General features: G+C 36.9%; 1 protein-coding gene across 1 annotated transcript; it reads left to right on the top strand.

Annotated features, from left to right (window-relative positions):
* The first annotated feature begins 856 nt into the window (after window positions 1-856).
* Window positions 857-24,947, top strand: LOC121415804 (40S ribosomal protein S6-like). Its single transcript, XM_041609136.1, has 5 exons — window positions 857-963; window positions 16,336-16,467; window positions 16,771-16,981; window positions 21,394-21,543; window positions 24,543-24,947. The coding sequence occupies exons 1-5, from the start codon at window positions 958-960 to the stop codon at window positions 24,779-24,781; spliced, it is 738 nt and encodes a 245-aa protein (XP_041465070.1). The 5' UTR covers window positions 857-957; the 3' UTR covers window positions 24,782-24,947.
* The last annotated feature ends 1,644 nt before the right edge of the window (window positions 24,948-26,591 follow it).

Here is a 26,591-nt window from a genome sequence, read left to right as displayed (position 1 = left end):
AAAAAGATTTGTATTATGTTCGCTAGATAAAATTATAAAAGTTCCAAGTATAAGCGCGAGGAAAAATACTGTCCAGGCTGAGAATATTTATATTTAAATATATAGAGTAATTAAATTCACAGAGCGAAACACTGAAAATTTCATCAAAATCGGATTACAAGAAGTTATTGAATTTTAAAGTTTATTAATATTTTGTGGAAACAATTATATGCACATCGTCATGAATATTCATTAGGTGGGCTGATTATGTCACGTCCCCACTTTCCTTTTTCTTATGTTAGTACATGAAATCACGAATGTTTCATTTTATCATACATGTGTAAATAATGAATATTCATAAGGACATGCCTAGAAGTGTTTCACCGGGATATTAATGCAATAATGCACGCTTAAAATTTGAAGTTGAGATAAAATATGGCATATTGGGCAAACTAAGTTGTGAGGGAATGAAGGGAGTGAGCAAAATTCATATGAGACATTAAATTGGTCTATTTGGTTGCCTGCTTACAAAAATTCGTGCTTTCTTAGCACATTGGCCCTCTGGTTGCTTGCATACAAACACTCGTGCTTGCTTAGCAATCAGGTAAAATAAAAATCTCCACCACCACCATTACATAATCAAATTTTGTGATAGATTTTGACATGATTCAGAAAATAATATAATATTTCACCCTTCACCGTCCTTTCTTCTTTCCTTTTTCTTGGTCGTAAATTTTTGTTTCTCTTTTTTTTTTTGGGGGGGGGGGCGCCCCACGCACCCCTCTCCCATCTGTACGTCACTGCGGGACATGAACACAGAAAAGTGGGCGCCACAGAACTGTGCATGACTTCTATTCCTAGCCTACCGTGCCTGAAAGATAGGCTAGTAACATACGAAATTTAATACGGCTAGCTTCTTTTGACAAGACTAATCCTCCTTTTCATGCAATGTCTACGTTCTTGTAGGCTACAATCAAGATGAAGGTAAATGAAATGAACTCTAACATTCATAATTCTATCCCAATCTGATAAATATCTTTAATAACACAATCTTATGTCCTATATGATTCCCAAGAAATGAAGTAAAACTGTGATTTTGTACCTACAGCATCTAGATTAAATGGATTTTACACTCTATCGCAGTCGAGTGAACAGGCGTTTCGTACCGAGCGCACGAATGGACGTGTAATAGCAGCGGGATATCGCTATTCTTCTGCCTGTTCATGATACCATAAACTTGGAGAAAAGTCGCTCACGTTGTGTAGGCCTACATGTAGATCTAACGATGATACTGATTCAGATTTCTGTCATTGCATGACTGCTTTTGTTGTGCAGACTGTCGGCACTGCACTGTGCAGTGAATGTGACCGTTTGGTGTGACGTGTGTGAGTGAGAACTGTGGGGTGAGAAGTGGCAGATGAAATTTAACACCAACTGACCAAGAAATGTTTCATCATGAACATGACCGGCATAATCGTGATATAGTCCCCAAATCCAAAAGTGGGGATTATTAGATTCACACCTACCAGAACGCATGAAAATCACTTCCTTTCTCCAGAACACAGTCCCCAACTCTCGCACAACAATGTGGCAAAATGATAACACACAAATGAAACACACAGTATATAAACACTAGGGTTCTCTCCCTATTACTCGTGATACAGTCCCCACTCAATGGGAAATCAAGTTCGATTTTCATGGCGGTGGGGACAGTTTAAACAGTATAGTATACTCGTGATCCAGTCCCCACGCTATATGGGATACACAGTTCGCTTTGTACGCAGTGGGGACGGTTCCAACAGTATGGCTATACTCGTGATACCATCCCCACGCTATGGGATACACAGTTCGCTTTGTACGCAGTGGGGATAGCTCCAACAGTATATATACTCGTGTAGACAGGAATAACCGTCGTTTCTGGGGATTTATTCAACAATTTCTGACATTTTACTGTAATCCCCATTTACCGACGGTAAAGTGTCCGTGTGGGCTCCCATTCGTTATAACACCAGCACCTTTGTCCGACCAGAGTCCAAACTTTGGTGTAATATTTCACATCGAAGTTACAATCTAAGGATGTGAAAACTAAATATGCACAATATTTGATTCTTCTATTTTCAATTTCAGATTATTTTAACGATATAGATGAAAATGCATGAAAATGATACTTTACCGATGTTTAGTTGAGTACGACCCAGGAAAACAGGTCGAAATGGCAGCCAAACTATGAAATATTTACAAACGAACGGAGAGGGCGTCAACAATGTACGAATGTGATATCGATATTGCATTCCACCAGCAAGGCAATAATACGATACGATACACTCACGGGCGGGGGAGGGGGGGGGGAAGGATTTCAGCCCCTTCCTTTTTCCAAACATAAACGTAAAAATATGACCATAAGATTGTGATTTACTGTGCATCTTCAGTTTCCAATGTAATGCACTTTACCCATGAATGTAATAATTTTTGATCACCCACAAATGCCTTCATATGAAGCACAAATATGCAGTCTTTTTCCAGACCCAGTTAATTAAAAATTATAATACAAGTCCAAAGTCTTTTTTCCAGACCCGGTTGTTTCAAAAATCATAATATAAGTCCAAACTAAGATACCATAATGATATTCCAGTGGAATAAAAATTAAAAATCGAGTTTAGTCTTTTCTCCAAACCCCGATATTCCAAAATTATAAATAATACAACAACAACAACAATAACAGTATAACTATAAAGACAGCCCCCCCCCATAATCTTATTAATGCTGGCTAACATGGTGTGTGTGTGTGTGTATTTGAGTTTTGTCAGACGTGTATCAATCAGATATGATTATTTACGTCTGGGACCGACCTTTAACGTCACCATCCGAAAGACGTGACCAGGGCTCGAACCTCGAACCTCTGCATCAATTTGTAACTTCCCCACAGCTTGGATTACAGGCGCACGCCACAACGCCCAGTTGTGGACATATTTATAGCATAGTCTTTCAGCCAGACCCAGTTATTTTTTTCCAGAATAACGCTAATAGTAATAATAAGAATAAGAAAAACTCAATATCTAAGACCAAACAATCCTTCAACCTAAAAACCTATTTTAAAAAGAGGTTTTGAGCGTTTTCTTTATTCCAGACCTAATCAATTTTCATAAAATATGAAAAAAAATCTAACGTGAGACCCTATCATATTCTTATTCTTGTGGAATAACACAAGTTTTAAAACATACTCTTTCCTCCAGATCCGGTTATTTAAAATCAATTTAAACAATCTTAAAAACATAAGACTTTGTCACATCCTTATTCCTGTGGAATAACAGGAGTACATGTATTATGCCTAGTCTTTCGTCTATAGACCTGGTTATTTAAAAGATAAACAAATATTGGAAAAAACATCAAAGCTATAAGACCAATCTTCAAAATTAAACCCAAAAGTTAAAATGCTTGGATTTAGAGTGTTGTCTTAACCCCACACCCAGTTCTCTTAAAAATACAAATTAAGCATAACTTTAATCTTAAAACTTGTTTCCCATGATTTCCTATTTTGAAATAACTGTGTCTGGAGCAAAGACTACACCATATTTCCGTGCTATTCAATGTTGATAAGATTGCGAGGTTTATGTCTTGTCGTGTTTTTAACGATTTTTTTTTAACTAGGTCTGGAGGAAAGACTACACTATATGTCCATGTTCGACATAAATATTTTTTTATTATTATTAATTTATTAGTAGTAGTATTCATTTTTATTTCAAAGATCTGGGTCTGGGTGAAAGACTACGCTATATTTCCATGTGGGCCTTTGTTACTTTTTTACTCTGGTCTTGAAAAAAGACTTTGAACTTATATCACAATTTTTTAAAACAACCGGGTCTGGAAAAAAGACTTTGGACTTATATTATAATCTTTTGAATTAACCGGGTCTGGAAAAATGACTCTGCAATACAAACGTATTACAAAAGGATTTTATTTTGGAACGAATTTGCCAAATATCCCTTCAAATTCATTACATTTGTGGGTGTAACACCCCCCCCCCCCACTTCGAAAACCGTTCCGCAACCCCATTACCATCAACATCATTATTATTACAGTCATCATCATTATATTATCGTTACTATTATTATTACTATATTGTCAATATTGTCATCATATGATAATTGTTATTATTATTGTGAATATAATCATAACTATATCATCTTCATATATTATTATAATTCTTGTCAGTATTATAATTGCCATTACTATTATCATTGTTTATTCTTTATTGTTGTTTTTATTATTGTTGTTAATTTCTTGATATGATAGTATGAATGTTATTATTACTGTCAATTTAATTATCATTATAATAATTACTGTTATTATTATTCCTGTCAGTATGGTAATTTGATAATAAAGAATAACAATAATGATGTTGATAATAATTATGATAGTGATAATTATGATTATGATAAATAAGGTTAATAATAATAATAACAATGGTAATACTAATAAAGAATAAGAATAATCATTGTTATAGGAAATAATTAAAGAATAATATTAAAGCGAAAGTATTATAATAATAATAATAAGTGAATATACATGATAGTAAGAATTAACTAAAATGAAATTATAATAACAATAACAAGTAAAATACATGTCAGTAAGAAAAAGGGACAATAATGATGATAACAATTATGATAATAATACCAAGCGTTACGAGTCTACAGCGATTTTATTTGAAGAAATTAAATGAAATGCAAGAAACGGAATGGTTTTTTACGCCATATATGTTTTGGAAAAGGTAGGAGCTAAAGCCCCCCCCCCCCCCCTTTGATCCTGGCACCTGTATTACCCAAAGGCCGGTGCTTTTTCCTTGTCACATTGCATTGGAACCCCCCCCCTCCCCAACTTCCGCAACCATACCCAAATGTGTTTTATCCTTGTCACGTTGCATCGGGAAACTGTCCCCATCCTCTTGTTGAACGAGCACGCTTTGATGTTGTGGGGGGACGGTATCACGAGTATATATACTGTTGGAGCTATCCCCACTGCGTACAAAGCGAACTGTGTATCCCATAGCGTGGGGATGGTATCACGAGTATAGCTATACTGTTGGAACCGTCCCCACTGCGTACAAAGCGAACTGTGTATCCCATAGCGTGGGGACTGGATCACGAGTATACTATACTGTTTAAACTGTCCCCACCGCCGTGAAAATCGAACTTGATTTCCCATTGAGTGGGGACTGTATCACGAGTATATAATAGGGAGAGAACCCTAGTGTTTATATACTGTGTGTTATCATTTTGCCACATTGTTGTGCGAGAGTTGGGGACTGTGTTCTGGAGAAAGGAAGTGATTTTCATGCGTTCTGGTAGGTGTGAATCTAATAATCCCCACTTTTGGATTTGGGGACTATATCACGATTATGCCACATGACCAATATGGCAATAAAAGGAAGAGGCTGAACTTTCCATACATACTTCATAACCAGAATTTGACTCCAGTTGAACATCACCAATACCTCAGGGTTTTCTTGACGAACAAGTACAGGTGGGATTTCCAGTTTGATCACATTACCAATAGGCCTACCAAGAAGGCAAATCGGGTGCTTTGATTTTGAATGCTGAGTCGCAATCTTTGAGGTTTCTCAAGAGAGATCAAGAGCACAGCCTACCTCGCACTAGTTAGACCTCATCTGGAATACGCAGCCAGTGTTTATGACCCCTACGAGACCAAATACATCAACCAATAGGAAATGGTGCAACGTTGTGCAGCCAGGTTTGTCTGCAATGATTAGGCCTATGGCCAACGCTCAAGCGTTTCTGATATGGTGAGAGATCTTGACTGGGGCCTGCTTGAACACAGGCGCGAGGCTGCGAGACTCGTCCTAATGAAGCATATACAGTGTGGTCAATCGGCCATCCCAAAGTCCCTAGCACCCCCTGCTGTAACCAGGGCTGCGTTTATGCGACCTCAACCCAGAATCATGATTGGAATCACGATTTGAATCATGATTCAAAACAGCAACATGAATCACGATCCGACAGAATCAGCGTTTATACGACCATCTTTCTAACGCTGTTTCTCCCTGAATTCGGGCCGATCCAGTGCGCATCACAGTGCGCAGTTTGACCCAGGAAGTATAGGTCAACATTTTCGCGCGTGTTTCTAACTTCACGTCGGCTGCTAGATTTTTGCTGCCACCGGAGCTAACGTACGCGCGATCGTTTGTGCAAGTGCAACTCGGCTTCCGAAAAATAAATCTTTTACTTCCAGAATTCCGTGTATTGTACCTCGTATTGTTTTTGTTTACTTGTATTCAATCTTGTCGGTTCATCAAAAATGGTGTTCGGTAGCCGTAGTACTGGGCACGAATTCTGTTAATTTTGTCTCGACAGGCGGTGCCACATCTCCGTTGAAATCCCTCCCTTGCAAGTAGATCGTCTTATATTTCTGTGAATCCCGGTAAGGGATGCTTGTGCTTCAGGCTGAGCCCAAAGCACAAGCAGAGCCCTGAGTTCGTCGTCAGTCCAATTTGTGCCTTTGGAACTTGAAGACATGATTGATGAAAACAGTGAAATCAGGGTGACCAGACGTCCCGTATTTCCCGGGATTGTCCCGTATTTCAGAATATTGAACAAAATGTAGTTAATACATTTAAAAGTGACGAATTTTCATTAAATAACCAACAGCTGACGAAGCAGGGACAACAATTAAATCGATAACTGTAAACTTTTGCAAGTTCTGCGATGATTTCTTGCTAATACATTGCAAACGAACTGGCCTCCTGCCTGTGTGTGTGGCAGGCTACTAGCTAGGCATGGAGGATCGAAGCAAATTCTCAATGGTGCAAACACCTCACATGATAAACAGTTTTTCCACCAAAATAATCACAAAATCGGCGGGAAATTCTTATAATTATACTATGGATTCTCAGTTTAATGATTTGGAGATGTAATCGGAGGAAAATGTTATTGACTTTTCATAGTTGTTTCAGCTTTCGTTTTGAGTCTTGGTGTGCACGATGCCGCGATGTTTCATCTAATTTTTAAGTTTGACAATATGTTTCACTTTGAAATTTTATTCATTTCTAAAACATTTTATGTTTAAAATTTTAAAAATACATTTAAAAAAACACCAAATAAAGTTATGATTTTTATTAGATGATTGGATTTTTTGTTTACTTGAAGTTTGAACTTTTCCCTTTTCTTTATATACCCTATCCTTTCTGCTTGCCCTTTTTTGTTCCATCTATCTTTATTTCCTATCTTTCTTTCCTCGACATTTTCTTTTCTCTCTCTCTCTCTCTCTCTGTTCATTTTTCTTTCTTTCCTTCTTTATCCAATATACTTTTTTATTTCCTTCATTCTTTCTTTCCTGAATTACTGGCTTCCTTCTCTCTTCGTCTCCTGTTTCTTTTCGTTCTTTCTCTCCTTCCATTATTTTCTATTTTTCGTTCTCTTCCCCTTCATTCTTCCCTTCCATTCTTTATTCCTTTCTTCATTTTTCCTTTCTTATTCTTTTCCCTTATTTTTATTTTCTTTCTTTTGTTTCTTTCTTTCAAAGAATGAAGGAAACATGTTTATTTCCTTCATTCTTTCTTTCCTCCTTTTTCTCACCTTTCCCCCTTTAATTGTCTCCTTTATTTTGCGAGACATTTATTAATCTTCCCTTCCTTCCTTTCTTTCTATATTCATTTCAAAGAATGACGGAAACCTTTTTTTATCTCTTATTATTTCTTTCATCCTTTTATTCTAACTTTCTGTTATTTTTTCTGTTTTCCTTTATTTTCTTTCCTTCCCAATCATCTCTTTTCTTTCTCTCCTTCATTCTTTCGTTCACCTTCCCTTCTAATTCTTTATACTTTTTTCAAAAGTCTTATTATTATACTATGGATTCTCAGAAGCCCACACTTTGTGTGGGCTTCTTTGTTGATCTTCGTTTGTCAATTGTCCCGTATTTCATTTTGTGAAATCTGGTCACCCTGAGTGAAATATACAAATGACGCTACAGTACAACCCCGGGGTACAATACACAGAATGATAATTCCTATTGGCATATACCGGTACTAGTACACTGGCAATCTGCTACACGAAAATTAACCTGCACGAAACACAGCGCGCGCCTTTGAGTCGAACCCGGAAGAAGCACGACACAATGACGTCATAGAATCATGATTCAAATCACGATATCGTTTATACGACCCTTTTCGTTCGTGATTCTACAGAAACGTCTTTCCAAACGCCCCTTTTTCCGTGTTTCATGTTTGTGATTTGAAAGACGTTTATTTCCACTTTCGACTAAACGCAATCGTGATTCTGCAGAATCGTGATTTGAATCATGATTCTAATCATGATTCTAGGGTAAAAAAGTGTCGAATAAACGCACCCCAGGTCTCGGAGATCGACAATCGGCAATAGCCAACAGCTCAAACAGAACTATTGCAGGACTGACTTCTTCAAATTCTCCTATTTCCCTCGTACGTGCAAAGACTTGAATAAACTGCCTGATGATATCAAGTTGGGATCAATAGACACTTTCAGATCCCATACTTTGAAATACCTAAAAGAACGTACGCTCTAGGCTAGACCAAGGCTCCACATTAACTTTTTTTGGTGGTGGCCCGTTCGGGCCACCAAAACCTTCAAATAATTTTTTTTGGTGGCCCATTAGTAAAGTTTGGTGGCCCGAAAAATATAAAGAAAAACATTAATTAAAAATGAATAAAACTGAAATATTTTGCAGTCACTACCATGTACCACTATTCTTTATCTTGTATGTAAATCGTGCCTGCTGTTATTTTACTTTGCTTATTTTGTGGTTATATATAAACTATTCCATCATTGTAAATATGAAAAATGATTGAAAGAGAATAAAAAAAGTGGATTGTTCCCAGGTTGTAGAAAAAACGGCAAAAGTTATCTGGAAAAAAAATGAGAAAATTCCTTCCTTATATTTGGCAAAATGATGGAAAAAATTCACATTTCATATCAATGTAATGCCTTTCCAAAGTATTTACTTCCTTAAAAGTGGTTTAAGAAGTCATTTATAAACAAGAAAGAAAGAAGCTGTCTATTTATTTTTGGCTAGAAGAGACACAGCTTCGAAATAAACCAAATATCAACATACATACAAATGCACATGTGGGACTGTGATGTACTTACCTCTGTGTTTTATGTGTATTAATGCATTTGGAAATCGGTCTTCTTGAGTCAAAAGAGAGGTCATAATTCCTCCTTTTAATGCTTTTAAATAATCAGGTTTCAGTAATATGGACTGTAGAAGGGCATTTCATTGGTGTAAAATGTGACTTTGACGTAGATTTTCAAAGTTCTGGGGAAGATTTCTTGGCAGTAACATTTCGTATCGCAGCTCCCTGAGTCTGGATAGTCCGCTATGCATGGTTTCATGCATGCAAAGCTCAGCCAGACAGCCGGCGCGGCCGGCTGAATAATGTATGCCAGCGGTAGGCCTACATACTGTCATGACTATGCAATCTTTGTGTGTGTGTGTATTTGTGTGTAGATTAACAAAAAAGGCGCATGACGGATTGGATTGCAATTTGAACTGTAGAAAGTTGATAAATGCATGCAAAATCGGGAGAAAAATTTCGCTACTTTGAAAATTATTGGTTGCCCGATTCGGGCCACCAAAACTTAACATTTTTTCAATAATGGTTGCCTGAGATGAATTTTTGGTGGCCCCGGGCCACCGGGCCACCGCTAATGACCACGTATTTTAGTTCCGTGTCTTTATATGGACTAGCAAGTCTGTCGGCACGTATCGAAGAAGAAGAAGAGATGAGACTTGAGATGAGTGAGTCGTTCCTCCAGACTCAGTCTCAGACTGTCCAGGCGGCTTCTTGAGAGTAAAATCATTTACTGATGTAGGCTTACTCTAAATGAAGCCAGGTCTTCCTTCTCATTCACCTACACGAAGGACGCCAAAACCTGTACCTGAAACTTTCACCCCCGAGATTTCTACTTCTAAAAGATCTAGGCCCCCTACCAGCCCTAAAATCATGTAGGCCTAGGCCTACATGGGATAAGACGTCATTTCCGACATATCTACGCCCTCATTATTTTTTAACAAGAATTCATCAAAAAATGAGAAAAATATTGTAAAAAGACTGAAGAGACTTGCCCGATGTTTACGCCGCCATCTTGTTTCCTATTGTTCTTCGCCAACATTAAAGACGTGTGCGTCGGGTAACGGCGAAGAACAATTGAGGTCACTGAATCTATCTTTAGCAATCAGCACTCAATCCCTGTAATTGGTGTCTCAATATCCTTGTTTTCTGGGACAATTCCAAATTTTGGACCAGCACCTCTAGAATCTAGGTCTTTTGGTATTAAGGAAAAATGGCCCTCAATTTTTTTTTATAAATGGCTCCAAAACAAAGTAATGTCAACGCTGACACGGCCTGACTAGGCAAAGTGAGTTAAGTCTGTTCAGCTTAGTCACGCCTCGCCCTCGTGGCATGCATGGCAGTGCCCTTTCTCTGTGCACATGCCGCATGGTAATGTGTATCTGCATGATTTTCTAATAGTAATACTAGGGTAAAAGGGGGTTGTTGAAAGAAGAATCTTGACTTGGAAAATTGAGAGAATCTGTCACTAAATAAGCAGGGAAGATCAGCTTGTTGTTAACAGTCAGGTAAGTTCTGTGAAAGTTTCTGGTAAATTTGCTGCTGGCTAGCTTCAGGAATTTACCCAAAACTTACACCCTGATCGTCAGTAGAGGTGCACGGCCAATATGGGAGAATCTCTAATATGGGAGGCAATCTCCCATATTGGAGACTTGCTTTGCAAAAGAGACACCAACAAAAGCGAAATTTTTTTCCACCCAATATTTTGTCTGAGGTCAGAAGCCCATTTGTTTTGTCTGTGGAAGACCACAAAAATCCTTAAAATCAAAACAAAAGTAGACAGTGAATTTTTAAAGTAGACAGTGAATTTTTAAAGTAGACTAAAAAGGGGTAATATTCATGAGGAATCTGCTTATCACATTTTATTTGCTGCCAAGGTAATCCTTTTGCAGCAAATGTAAACAAAATTGGTCTTCCTAACTGGAGACTGTCTCTGAAATTGGATACCCAAATTTTTTACGAAAGTCTCTGATATTGGAGATAATCTGTCTCATGGGAGACAGTCTTCCGTATTGGCTGTGGGCCTCTTCTGACCGTTTTCAACAAGCCGGAAAGATCACCTGCCATTCCAAAATTTAAATGATGCCTGCAAAACAAAAATTATACTATATGAACTGATCTAGATCTACTGAAAAATAAAAATCGCCCACTCTTCTCCAAAATATTATGTTTTCATGCGTTCAGGAAAGGACTTCAGTGACTGAACTGTCGCACTCAATTTTTCCTAAATAAAATTCCTTCGTTCCCCTGTCCATCTGCACATAAATAATCTCACCATGGTACTACCTGACTTTTCTTTTCTCATCTTTTCTACTGGATGATCTTTACTTATCGTCTTAACTTATACATCTTTATTGGAAAAATATTAACATTATCCAGAAGAATTTCCCTTGTATTTGTCACATTCCAATGCAATTTGGTATAATTGTAGCTATGTACATTGTATACATGTTATTTAGAACTTAATGAGATTGTATATGCAAGTTCTATGTACTATGTTATTTGCCAATGTGGGTCAATCCATGTCAAATCAACAAATGCTTGTCACCCGACCCCCTTCGATTTTCTTTAAACTCGCACCAAATGTTCCCCCAAGTGTCTGACGGAAAAATCTGAAATATTTTGCCCCAAGGTCAAACGGTTGCTAAGATACGGCCTCCCTTAGCAACCAATGCGTGGCCAAACAACCAAGTTTTAAAAAAAATTGCTATTTTTGATCGACTGCTGCAACCAAGTTTGATGAGGTAGAGTGCTTATTTTCTGGAAATTGGAAGAACTTTTTAGTCTTAACATGCACAGTATATTACGGCATGGATCTGACCAGCCGTTATTGCGCACGAGGTCGCCGAAAATGGTGTTAAGCATCCAAGTCAGTGATTTCGGGTGCATGTTTGGAAGCTCATAACTTCCAAATTCAATTAGCTTCTAGCCCAATATCATGCATATTTGAAGACTATCACTTGCTCAACAGACCTACAAAAAATTGGCCCAAACGTGCACGTCGATTTCTTGTAGGGCGCCCTCAAAGTTGGATTTTTTCTAAAAGTTGCCAAGTTCAAGGTCACGGATCACCCCTCGTCCCATCGAGGAACAACACCAATTTCTGTATACTGATAGACAATTACCTATATTTTCATGGGATACTTAAAATTTTTTGTGACCGAAATGTTTAATAGCTCGTTTACGCATTCGAAAATGGTCGTAAACACCCCAAAACCAATGCAAAACGATACATACAGGTTTATCAGCACACTTCACATTGCAATAAATCAGAAATGAAAAGCCAACAAACACTGGTATTGTCTGTAATGGTAGTCTGTAATTAGTACTAAAAGGATATGCATCACAAATAGTTTGACTTATTGGCAATGACCTTGAAAAATACAGCTGAAAATCATTATAAACAATAAATCAGGTCAATTTTCCGTGATTATAGGGCACTAAACTGTATTTACACGTACTTTCACTTGTGTGTCATTTCAAAACAAATGATGATTTTAAGCTGATAATTGCTAATCCTGTTCCTTTCAGGTTGTATTTTAATATTCAAATAATACATAAAGTCACATCTTTATCTTTTGACCTTGACATTGATCTAAAAATAGCTGAAAATGCCTTAAAATTAGCATATTCACACCCGTGAGTTTTACAACACATTTCAGAATTGATTTTCTCACAGACTAAAAGCTTGATCATGTTGATATTTGCAGTACTGATAGTCCATAATGAGTACTTGGATGATCTTTTATTAATTCATTCTTTTTCACACCACAATGACCTTGAAAAAATGGCTGAAATTCACCCAAAATCTTTAATCCGCCAATATCCCACCATTAAAGGTTGTTTACACCGCCTTTCTAGTCTTATGTGTCATTTCAACACAAATGATGATTTTAGGCTGATAATTGCAAATCTTGTTCCTTTTAGGTTGTATTTTAATATCCAAATGATACATAAAGTCACATCTTTATCTTTTGACCTTGACATTGATCTAAAAATAGCTGTATATGCCTTAAAATTAGCATATTCACAACACCCGTGAGTTTTACAACACATTTCAGAATTGACTTTCTGGCAGACTAAAAGCCTGATCATGCTGATATTTGCAGTATTGGTAGTCCATAATGAGTACTTGGATGATCTAATATTAATTAATTTTTTTTTACAACACAATGACCTTGAAAAGATGGCTGAAATTCACCCAAAATCTTTAATCCACCAATATCCCATCGTTAAAGGTTGTTTACACCAACTTTCACTTATGTGTCATTTCAACACAAATGATGATTTTAAGCTGATAATTGCAAATCTTGTTCCTTTGAGGTTGTATTTTAATATCCAAATAATACATAAAGTCATATCAGTCACAGGCTTTTAGTCTGTGAGAAAATCAATTCTGAAATGTGTTGTAAAACTCACGGGTTTGTGAATATGCTAATTTTAAGGCATTTTCAGCTATTTTTAGATCAATGTCAAGGTCAAAAGATAAAGATGTGACTTTATGTATTATTTGGATATTAAAATACAACCTGAAAGGAACAGGATTTGCAATTATCAGCTTGAAATCATCATTTGTGTTGAAATGACACATAAGTGAAAGTCGGTGTAAACAACCTTTAATGGTGGGATATTGGCAGATTAAAGATTTTGGGTGAATTTCAGCCATCTTTTCAAGGTCATTGTGTTGTAAAAAAAAATTAATTAATATTAGATCATCCAAGTACTCATTATGGACAACCAATACTGCAAATATCAGCATGATCAGGCTTTTAGTCTGCGAGAAAATCAATTCTGAAATGTGTTGTAAAACTCACGGGTGTTGTGAATATGCTAATTTTAAGGCATATACAGCTATTTTTAGATCAATGTCAAGGTCAAAAGATAAAGATGTGACTTTATGTATCATTTGGATATTAAAATACAACCTAAAAGGAACAAGATTTGCAATTATCAGCCTAAAATCATCATTTGTGTTGAAATGACACATAAGTGAAAGTCGGTGTAAACAACCTTTAATGGTGGGATATTGGCGGATTAAAGATTTTGGGTGAATTTCAGCCATTTTTTCAAGGTCATTATGGTGTGAAAAAGAATGAATTAATAAAAAATCATCCAAGTACTCATTATGGACTATCAGTACTGCAAATATCAACATGATCAGGCTTTTAGTCTGTGAGAAAATCAATTCTGAAATGTGTTGTAAAACTCACGGGTGTTGTGAATATGCTAATTTTAAGGCATTTTCAGCTATTTTTAGATCAATGTCAAGGTCAAAAGATAAAGATGTGACTTTATGTATTATTTGAATATTAAAATACAACCTGAAAGGAACAGGATTAGCAATTATCAGCTTAAAATCATCATTTGTTTTGAAATGACACACAAGTGAAAGTACGTGAAAATACAGTTTAGTGCCCTTAATCACAGAAAATTGACCTGATTTATTGTTTATAATGATTTTCAGCTGTATTTTTCAAGGTCATTGCCAATAAGTCAAACTATTTGTGATGCATATCCTTTTAGTACTAATTACAGACTACCATTACAGACAATACCAGTGTTTGTTGGCTTTTCATTTCTGATTTATTGCAATGTGAAGTGTGCTGATAAACCTGTATGTATCGTTTTGCATTGGTTTTGGGGTGTTTACGACCATTTTCGAATGCGTAAACGAGCTATTAAACATTTCGGTCACAAAAAATTTTAAGTATCCCATGAAAATATAGGTAATTGTCTATCAGTATACAGAAATTGGTGTTGTTCCTCGATGGGATGAGGGGTGATCCGTGACCTTGAACTTGGCAACTTTTAGAAAAAAATCCAACTTTGAGGGCGCCCTACAAGAAATCGACGTGCACGTTTGGGCCAATTTTTTGTAGTTCTGTTGAGCAAGTGATAGTTTTCAAATATGCATGATATTGGGCTAGAAGCTAATTGAATTTGGAAGTTATGAGCTTCCAAACATGCACCCGAAATCACTGACTTGGATGCTTAACACCATTTTCGGCGACCTCGTGCGCAATAACGGCTGGTCAGATCCGTGCCGTAATATACTGTGCATGTTAAGACTAAAAAGTTCTTCCAATTTCCAGAAAATAAGCACTCTACCTCATCAAACTTGGTTGCAGCAGTCGATCAAAAATAGCAAATTTTTTTAAAACTTTGTTGTTTGGCCGCGCATTGGTTGCTAAGGGAGGCCGTATCTTAGCAACCGTTTGACCTTGGGGCAAAATATTTCAGATTTTTCCGTCAGACATTTGGGGGAACATTTGGTGCGAGTTTAAAGAAAATCGAAGGGGGTCGGGTGACAAATTGTCTGAAAATTGGTTGATTTGACATGGATTGACCCATATACAAATAGCGAATAGGCATGAGTGCGATGGTGCGAGATTTCGCATGAGGTGAAAGAAAGAGACGGTCTATTCAACTCGGCTAACGCCTCATTGAATAGAGTGTCTCTTTCACCGAATGTGAAATCTCGCGCCATTGCACGAATAAGAATATTTGCTATTTGCGTTGTACAATGCCTCGGAATTTAGCGAGAATATGAACAAAAATACAATAGTTTATCCCTGTAGTAATCTATGAAAAGGGAGCAAAAATACTGAAAGTGAAAAGCACAAGCGCACATGACCTTTGGCAGCAATGCGCATTTAGCCAGCGGGCTTATACGCGTATTGCACCTTCATTTGTACTGAGCGCAATGAATTAAATCATATTGTGGCATCACCTAAAGCCGTGCAACGGTACATTTTGGATGGTACATCTTTTGTGCTACGCTACAAATGTTTGACATTTAGCCTCTCATTTGCCTGCGTACAATAAGCTCAGTAGGCATTGTACAATGACAAATATGTTAGCAAAGAACCCCAGTAACATTAGGAATATGAACCATATTGTGACTATTGAATTGTTGAAATTTAGTCAATGGTTTAAAATACAGAAAAACTCACTTTATGGTGTTTAGGAAATTGCACATATTGCTCTAAATGAAATGAAATCAAATGTTGATTATGAATCCATACAACAAGCCAAAACTCTAGGATTGGCTATAGATGATTAAAAATGGAAAAGTCACATAAAAATTATATACAATTTTTCCAAGCATATAGGTAATGGGTTAAGAGAATTTGTACCTCAAATATTATTATTGACTTTGAATGATTATAAATAATGCATTTTATGTTGATGGTTTGATATATATCGCATAAAGTTTTCTGAAAACTTATTATTTTCAGCTGAATATAAGCTATCCAGCTGTGGGCACCCAGAAGCTCATCGAGGTCGATGATGAGCACAAGCTGAGGGCATTCTATGACAAGCGTATGGCCCATGAGATGAGCGCTGAGTCTCTTGGAGATGAGTGGAAGGTGAGTTCCTTCTTTTTACCTGTTTATATTATTTTATGGCATTCTCAAGATCTGAACTATTTTTCATGGAATAAAAGATGATTTTGTCTCGTTTTGTTATTTGTTATTCTAACAGACTATCCATATCGGGGGGGGGGGGGGACTCTTCATAAGTTCCGTGTTGAAATTCTGAATTAAACTTTTATTACATGTAGTCTTCATGTTAAGCTATGTTCATATGTAGTATGAATGTTCCCTATCACAAGACTATTTACGTAGCATTGTTGACCTTAAAATGAATGTTGTGCATGATTGGTCTTTCAGGGCTACATTGTGCGCATCAGTGGAGGTAATGACAAGCAAGGTTTCCCCATGAAGCAAGGTATCCTGACCAATGGACGTGTACGTCTTCTCCTCAGCAAGGGCCACTCTTGCTATCGTCCAAGGAGAAAGGGAGAGCGCAAGCGCAAGTCTGTCCGTGGCTGCATTGTTGATTCTAACCTCTCTGTTCTCAACTTGGTCGTCATCAAGAAGGGTAGGTAACCAAATTGTCTATTAATTCCAAGCAAAGTGAAATATATAGAAGGTTGAAACTTTGACTAAGGGCATTTTCACATGTGAATCTTGAATCATTGTAATGGTGATTGCAGGCGTTTGTGGTTCAAAACATGTTCTAGTTTGGTTTCGCACGTGCTAGAAATTTGTCATTAGCCTTATTTTTCACTGGAATCATTCAAATTACGATTATTTCAACCGTGTTAAAGAGCGGTTGGATATCGGTACACTGTTTTTCTTTTTATGTTTTATCAAAGTTAATCAACAGACAGAAATTGAAGTTCAGTACCCAAACTTAAGAGAGAAGTCTATCCAAAATCTAACTGGTTAAGATAAACTTCTCCAAAGTCAAGTCATACTTGACCAGTAGGTAAAATCTGTGTGTGATGAAGTTGATCAGAGATGCTAACCTTGAATGCCATTTATATGACACAGGGAGAGGATTGTTGGGAGTGGCCTTGTGCTTTGTTTTGTGCTCAAGTTGGGTTGAATAAATAATCCCAAGTTGAAGGTTAGTTTTTGTCTCACCTGCGAAGCAAAGTGAGACTATAGGCGCCGCTTTTCCGACGGCGGCGGCGTCAACATCAAATCTTAACCTGAGGTTAAGTTTTTGAAATGACGTCATAACTTAGAAAGTATATGGACCTAGTTAATAAAACTTGGCCATAAGGTTAATCAAGTATTACTGAACATCCTATTAGAGTTTCATGTCACATGACCAAGGTCAAAGGTCATTTAGGGTCAATGAACTTAGACCATGTTGGAGGATTCAACATCGAAATCTTAACCTGAGGTTAAGTTTTTGTAATGTCATCATAACTTAGAAAATATATGGACCTAGTTCATGAAACTTGGACATAAGGTTAATCAAGTATCACTGAACATCCTGCCTGAGTTTCACGTCACATGACCAAGGTCAAAGGTCATTTAGGGTCAATGAACTTTGGCCGAATTGGGGATATCTGTTGAATTCCCATCATAACTTTGAAAGTTTATGGATCTGTTTCATGAAACTTAGACATAATAGTAATCAAGCATCACTGAAAATTTTGTGCAAGTTTCAGGTCTCATGATTAAGGTCAAAGGTCATTTAGGGTCAATGAACTTTGGCCGAATCGGGGGGTATCTGTTGAATTACCATCATAACTTTGAAAGTTTATTGGTCTAGTTCGTTAAACTTGGACATTAGAGTAATCAAGTATCACTGAACATCCTGTGCACGTTTCAGGTCACATGACCAAGGTCAAAGGTCAATGAACTTTGGCCGAATTGGGTGTATCTGTTGAATAACCATCATATCTCTGTAAGTTTATTGGTCTAGTTCATAAAAAGTGGACATAAGAGTAACCATGTATCACTGAACATCTTGTGCGAGCTAGAGTAGTATTCAAAGTCAGCACTGCTGCTATATTGAACTGCGTGATGCAGGTGAGACGGCCAGAGGCATTCCACTTGTTAGTATATCAGCTGGCATTGAAGATAAATACCAGTTGTGCTAACAATCTCAAAATGAGTATTAAATTACCACCAAAGTGTTTGTATGTATAATTAAGATTAATGTGCCAAATAGCTCAGAAAAAAATGTGTAATTGCTGAGAAATGAGCAAAATAAGCATGGAATTCCATCAAATTCCTAAAACATTCCTAGAACTGTTTCACTAGAATAATGCCAATCTTTAAAATGCCTTAACTAAGCCTGAGTCATATCGATTATTTTGAAAACCGGTGTTCGACAGCTCTAATTCGATCGAACATCGATGCATCGAATATTGAAGGCGGGGAAATTTAGTCTTTTGTTTTTGCGTCGATGCGATGCGCTTTGCATATGCACTACGCACTGACGGTATGCGCTGGCGCGTTGGCCGGGTGAGCGTTGCACAAGCAGATGACAGAGCAAAGTTCGTTTGTATTTTCCATGATCACAAAACGCACAAAAAAGGCCGGGGACCAAAGCAGAATTCTTCCCAAAATATCTTCAACAATGATATTTGCAGATGACAACATATAAATTTAAAATGAAACAATAATAAAGACATGAATCACGCAGAGTCGATCCGAATGATTTTCGGTCGACTAGCATTCGCAGTCCATTCACCAGCCCCGTCCGCAGCTCCGTACACTCACTCTCCTCCCGAAACGACAGGCGTGCTTGACGTCAGCGCCAGCAAACAAGTGCAATCAACGGAGAGCGCTGTAACTTGCCTGAGATTGTGTAGTTGGATCCAAAATGAGCTCCAAATAAATTTATGGGAATAAATACGTAATTTTCTCTGGATGGTCATTTGAATTGCTATTCAATGCTGATATAACGATTGTGAGAAAAGATTGTGGAATATGAGTTATGACGATGTTCGAGAATTATAATGACAATCCAGTTTTTTAGACGCAATTGAGCATGCGATCAAAATAAATACGAATGTTTCGAATCGAGCCCTAAATTCATCTAAATTATTACGATTTAACAAGATTTTATGGTATACTAAGAATATTGACGATGTCAGCAAAGTATGTTATGTTCATATGGAAGAAATAATACTGGGATTATTTCTATTGTTATTCCATCTCTGGACGTCTCCTCCAAGCTCCGAGAAAATAAGCACAATGCGCATGCGTGTTTGATGACGTATGACATATTTTCCCATTCATAAAATCAGAGCCCAAAGTTGGGCACAAACTAGCTTCAAATTGATGGGAAAAAATATCAAACGCAATTTTCTCTGTTTTGTCATGTAAAATGTTATTATATGGTGATATTACGAACTTGAACAGAGTTTTTGCATGTAGACAATGTTCGTGAATCAATCCTGACGTGATGATTATTTTTTTTAGACAAGTGCACTAGCTCGACTCAAGAAGTCAAGTCGATCGTCATGAGATGTCCGCCATTGAAAATTGAAACGAAATACAAACGTTTCACATCAAGCTCTAAATTCATATTAATGATTATCATATGCAAATTATTGTTAAATATTACGATTAAATAATGTTCTATGGTCATGATTTTAATATTGTTCATGAAAGCAAGATTTATTTTACGTTGATCGCGTCAATTCCCAGCCATTTTCTGGTTTGATTAAAGAACAGTACTGCGCATGCACGATCGATGGCCATAACTTCCATTCATGAATTCATCGTGCATAAAATATCTCGGCACGAGCAGACGAGTAAGACTCGAACTATGATCGAAATAAACTTCAAATTAATGGTGAATAGCATCATAATTACTCATTCGGTTTCATTTTGGGGGCAATAGAAATCAAGTAAGTAGTAGTAAAGTTGGACATTACTGATATTTTGATGATTGATTGTGTAAACCAAACGAATCGGCCGGCCGACGTATTTTTTTTTTTTTTTTTCGATGCAACGATTTTGCAAAATCTGCACCGGTGTTCGATGACATCGATCGAACACCGATTTTTAAATCGATTCGACTCAGGCTTAGCCTTAACTTTGTTATTTGTAATCCGAGTTTGATCAAATTCAGTGTTATGTTTGTCTGATTTTTCTGTTTAAATCAAATTATTTTCAGCCTGGAGCATCCCTGTAAAGGTCAAGTCCACCATAGAAAAATGTTTATTTGAAATTGAATAAATAGAAAAATCACACTAGCATAACACTGACAATTTCATCAAAATCGGATGTAAATACGAATGTAATGAAATTTTAAAGTTTCGCTTATTTTTCACAAAACAATGATATGCACAACTCATTGACATGCAAATGAGACAGTCGATGATGTCCCTCACTATCTTGTTTTTTATTGTTTGAATTACACAATATTTCATTTTTTATAAATTTGACAATAGGGACCAACTTGACTGAACTATATAGTATTAAACAATGCTAATTCCACATTTTCAGGGAGGTATTAATCGTTGTTTAACTAGACAATGAGGAGAAAATTATTTGATATTCCATATAATAAAATACAAAAGAAATAGTGAGTGGATGATGTCATCAGTCTCCTCATTTGCATACTGACCAGGATGTGACAATAATTGTTTTGTGAAATAAAGTGGAACTAAAAATGTCATAACTTTCTTATTTTACATCTGATTTTGATGAAATTTTCAAAGTTATGCCTGTTGGATTTTTTTTCTTTTTGTTCAAATCAACTTTTTGTTGGGGTGGATTTGTCCTTTAAATATATATTTAGGGAAAAGCACCTTTTCCACAACTTGCAATACTATAAAAGCAGAATTGAAAAAGTAAAGGGCGCACCAAATCTTCAAGGCTAATGAAAGGGGCATTTGAGGCCAATCAATGGGCATCCATTGCCTTGACCTTTGAGGGCCTTGAGTTAATTTAAGCTGTGCATTACTTATACTGCTAGGTACAGTACGGTATTTGATTTACTAAATGTTGAAGTATGACCATCAATTTGCATTACAGGCGAGGGCGAGATCCCAGGACTTACTGACAAGTCCATCCCCCGAAGGTTGGGCCCCAAGCGTAGTGGCAAGATCCGCAAGCTCTTCAACCTCAACAAGGAAGATGATGTCAGTCAATACGTTGTCAGGCGCCCACTTCCAATGAAGGAAGGTAAGTAAAAAAAAAAAAATTGTTGAAAGTGATGGGCAAACTAACACACTGAGGTAAGTTACACTGTTGATGAAGAATCTTTCCATATTGAAGATGAGGAAAGATGAAAAATCCATATTTAATTTTTCGAAACAGAAATCTGAAATAGAAATAAACTGAAAATTAATTTTGCCCAACATTTCATTTGAATGAGACAAGAAAAATTAAATGAGCTGATTGTGATATGACTTGCTTGTTCCAAACTGTAATGTGCCCTCATTGCTGACGGTAGTGCATGATATGGCAACCTCCTTTGCAGGAGTTGGGGATATTGGATGGAAAAATAAGTTGTGACATGCTAATCCTGCATGTTATTTCATTATGGTTCAGAAATCAATCGTGTTTAAATTTGGCTCATTTGGGAACATGAGAATCCAGGATTCCTTTTTGTTTTCCGTCTTCTGTCTGTCGAATTATGGACTCAGACTGGTAAGATGCAATGGGAATTTGGAAAGAGATTTTTCTGACAGGCTTGGACATACACGTGTATTGCCTTATGTCAGTATGTGGTATTAATTTTTCAGACCAAATCTAATTTGAGTCCAATTTCTCCTTGATGAAACAGGCTCATGGAGTCCCAAGAGTTGGACCAAGTCAGATTCACATTGGTGGAAAAAAATAGTGTGTACATCATTGGTTTCCTCATGTACATAAACTTCTGGAGTTGTTTAAAGCTTAACAACACTTATTAATTCCAAATACCTTTTTTTATATGAGGTTTCGATTGAAGGAGATGCATGAATGATTAAAAGAAAAAAGAGATAAAAACTTTAGGCTCTCGGGTGAATTTTATGAAGAACAATTTAGGGAAGTTGGCTTTAAAAGAAGAATGTGGATAATAAATTATGGCTGGATAATAAATGATGGATGGATAATCAAAGCCTGGTTACTGCATAGCAGAGTGAGACTATAGGCGCCGCTTTTCCGACGGCGGCGGCGTCAACATCAAATCTTAACCTAAGGTTAAGTTTTTGAAATGACATCATAACTTAGAAAGTATAGGGACCTAGTTCATGAAACTTGGCCATAAGGTTAATCAAGTATTACTGAACATTCTAGTAGAGTTTCATGTCACATGACCAAGGTCAAAGGTCATTTAGGGTCAATGAACTTAGACCATGTTGGGGGAATCAACATCAAAATCTTAACCTGAGATTAAGTTTTTGAAATGTCATAACTTTAAAAAATATATGGACCTAGTTCATTAAACTTGGACATATGGTTAATCAAGTATCACCAAACATCCTCAGTCAGTCGGCAAGCCCTGAAAAAGTAGCTCCTTTTATCCAAGTGATATTCATGACTATAGGGTTTTTGCATTATTAATGAGCTTGGTGCGAACCAAAACACCTCTTTTTATTCTGCCATTGCTGCTCTAAATATTAACCAAATTTCATGTTTTTGGTATCTTTGTAAAGAAGAAGAATCATTCTTTCAGGTCATGTGTTTGGAATTTTTAAAAAATGTTGTAATATAGGGAAAACTTTTGATATAAAACATGAAACAAAATGATTTTTTTCATGCAACAAATGTTGTTGTTTTCACACTTGATTTCTGTTTGAGCACAAATGATTTTTAGATCATAATAAAGCTGAAGATCTACGCTTTAATATGATATAATTTGTATAAGAAGATGTATCTTAGATGGGTCAGCAGCCAGCTTTTCATAGGCCAAGTACATTTAGCAGCTCAAAAACAAGAATACTGCACTCTGATTGGTCACAGAGACCACACACCCACGCAAATTCCAATGTTCCCCACACTGGGCCTCTGCAAGGTCACACTCACCATGTGGTAATCTCTTCAAATAACCCGCGCCTGTTGTTGTGAAAACATTATTCAGCCAATCAGAACTCTGGATTTTATGTTACTCAGAAATTTTAGAAATCTCGTCTTGCATCTTGATGGAAAAAGCTGGCTGCTGACCCATCTAAAAGATGCCACATATCAAGAGTGACATTGTAAGAAAGTATAGAGTTTGAGCTTTCTGATGATATAAATAATGTTGGTACCTAAAACACAAAATGTTGCACAATTTGCAAGTGAAAACAGAGGAAGAAAATTCTGTTTGATGCATCTTTTCTGGTAAAAAATTCACTTATTTATCAAAATATTTTATTCAAAAGAAATAACCAATATGAAAGAGTAACATTTACTCTTCCCAATGGTACAAAAATAATCAATTTTACTCCAGGAGAAAGTGGTTAAATTCTTTGAGAAAAAAGTCTCACAATTCACGAGATTTTGCAGGGACATGAATTCAGCCACGAGAGGACTTGGATAAATCTTGCCCATTTGCTCATTAACACAGGGGCTTGCCGACTGACTGTCCTGCATGAGTTTCACGCCACATAACCAAGGTCAAAGGTCATTTAGGGTCAATGAACTTTGGCTGAATTGGGGGTATTTGTTAAATTACCATCATAACTTTAAAAGTATGTTTTTGGTCTAGTTCATAAAACTTAGACATAAGAGTGATCAAGTATCACTGAACATCCTGTGTGCATTTTAGGTCACATGACCAAGGTCAAAGGTCAATGAACTTTGGCCATAATGGGGGTATCTGTTGAATTACCATCATAACTTTGCAAGTTTATTGATCTGACTTTGAAACTTGGACATAAGAGTAATCAAGTATCACTGAATATCCTGTGCAAGTTTCAGGTCACATGATCAAGGTCAAAGGTCATGCGAGGTCAGTGAATTTTGGCCACATTGGAGGTATTTGTTGAATTACCATCCTATGTTTGTAAGTATATTGGTCTAGTTCATAACACGTGGAAATAAGAGTAACCATGTATCACTGAACATCTTGTGCGAGTTGTAGTAGTTTTCAAAGTCAGCACTGCTGCTATGTTGAATCTCGTGATGCAGGTGAGACGGCCAGAGGCATTCCACTTGTATATGAATGGGATGCTCTATAATGTCAATGTGGTTTTATCTGTATTCTCTAAATCCAGGGCAAAAGAATATCAAGTACAAGGCCCCAAAGATCCAGCGTCTAATCACACCTGAGCGTCTTCAACGTAAGCGTCACAACGTTGCCATCAAACTCCGCCGTGCTAAGAGGAACAAGCTTGAAGCCGCCGAGTATGCCAAACTCCTCGCTCAAAGGCAGAAGGAAAAGAGGGATGCCGTTCTCAAGCGCAAGAGGTCTGCCTCTCTTCGCGAGAGTGCCCGCCAGTCCCAGAGCAAGTAGAGAACAGACCCGCCATCACACCCACAAGCAGAAAGACCATCACAATTGAAATCAAACAACTTCAAATGAACTGCTGGAAAAATACCAACCACATATCAAATATTCAGCTGTCCTTCTTGTACATGGACATAGTGAAAGAAATAAACAACTTTCATCAGCCTACATAGGCAAACCCAAAAATAACTTATGGCTGGTATCGTGTATTTGTTTGCCTCATTGATATTGGAAGTATGCATGCTGATGAATAGTTTAATGTGAGAAGAGAGAATTTATAGAGTAAAAGAAGTAATGTTAGTGTAATGTTATGGTATTGATGGTAAGAGAAAGAAGATGGGGGGGGGAGAGACATTCTATTAGTTTGTAAGATGTACAACAAGAAATGTGTCCAGAAAAGTATGGTAATTCCCTTTATAATGTCCCAGAGAGATGAATATTTACTAATTCCAATAGCTTTGACAATAGATGGGGTGATCAAAAACATGAAAGGGAAAGTCAACCTTGGAATAATCTCAAATTGATTGCTTCAAAAGAAAAATCTTAAGAAATTACAGATAACGGTACACGATTTTTTTTTTTTAGTTTTCACTTTCTGTTATTCTCCACAATCCTACAATTTTTTTCGTAATCATGCGATCTGCGGCCGAAATTTAAAGGGAAGGCTGTAATGCTTCCCCTCCAGGGAATGCCAGGAACCAATTTTTTTTTTTCATTTCAGGAAGACTTGAATCGGAATGCATTGTATTTTGAAGACTGACCCAACAGCCCCCCCCCATAGATACGGCACAAATGAAAAAATACAACATCCGAGAATTGTTTACAACTGTCACAATCTAAACGGGAATTTGATTTTCACAGATTTGAATAGCGATCTCATTTTCAGATGCCCATTTCTTTCTTAACTGATTCTAAACATTTAACATACACTATCTTTTCATTTGTTTGATTTTTCACAAGGGGTTCTAATGCCATGCCATGTGAGATTCCCAGTGTGTGAGAGAAGGGAAAGAAATTGCATTTGTGTGTTGAGAGAAGCATAAGAAAGAAAGATATATATGGTATTAGAGGTCACTCAAGTCTGCAGTCCCCCTTCTCTGCGCACACTAGTAAAAGAAGATGCGCAATCCCCACAAACTTTACACTTGTAAATAGGAACATATCCATTAAAAAAATCTGACTTCAAAAGGTGGGAAAAGAGTGAACTTCTGGCATTTCATGTGACGGCCTCAAAATACAGCCTTTCTCATCAAAATCCCTTAATCGTGTGTAAAGTGAATGGGTGTGTAGACTTGGGGGCATCATTTCAATGTTCAGTCTGAACATGACTGGCCGAGATTTTTAAAAAGAAACTACATCAAATTTTAATGAGATTTCACACTTATAAGAATATAAGGAACATTATCAACTGATTTCTTTGGTGGAATAAAAAGAAATTAAGTTAAAATGTGCAGACAGTGGCGTACCGTGGGTCACGGCATTGGGGGCACCAGAATTTTTTTTGAGTCACTGATGAAATTTTTTATATTCAGACCTAAAAAGGGACATTATAAGCAATTTTTTGTAATCATAATACGTACCTGTCTCGCTAAACAAACAATGCGAGCGCGAAGCGCGAGCTGAATTCTTTTTATATATTGACCCCAAACGGTTATTTTAAGGGCTACATTTTAGGAATCCATTAAGAGTATACATATCTCACCATAATCATCTAATGCGAGTGCCAAGCGCTAACTGATTTTGTATACATCTAAACACATGAAGCAAATGTAGTCAATATAATCATGATTTAATAACATACACATCTCACTAATCA

The sequence above is a fragment of the Lytechinus variegatus genome, chromosome 5 (genome assembly GCF_018143015.1).
Source record: "Lytechinus variegatus isolate NC3 chromosome 5, Lvar_3.0, whole genome shotgun sequence".
Lineage (NCBI taxonomy): Eukaryota > Metazoa > Echinodermata > Echinoidea > Temnopleuroida > Toxopneustidae > Lytechinus > Lytechinus variegatus.
Note: the sequence above shows the minus strand (reverse complement) of the source record. Positions and strands in the feature narration are given on the sequence as shown.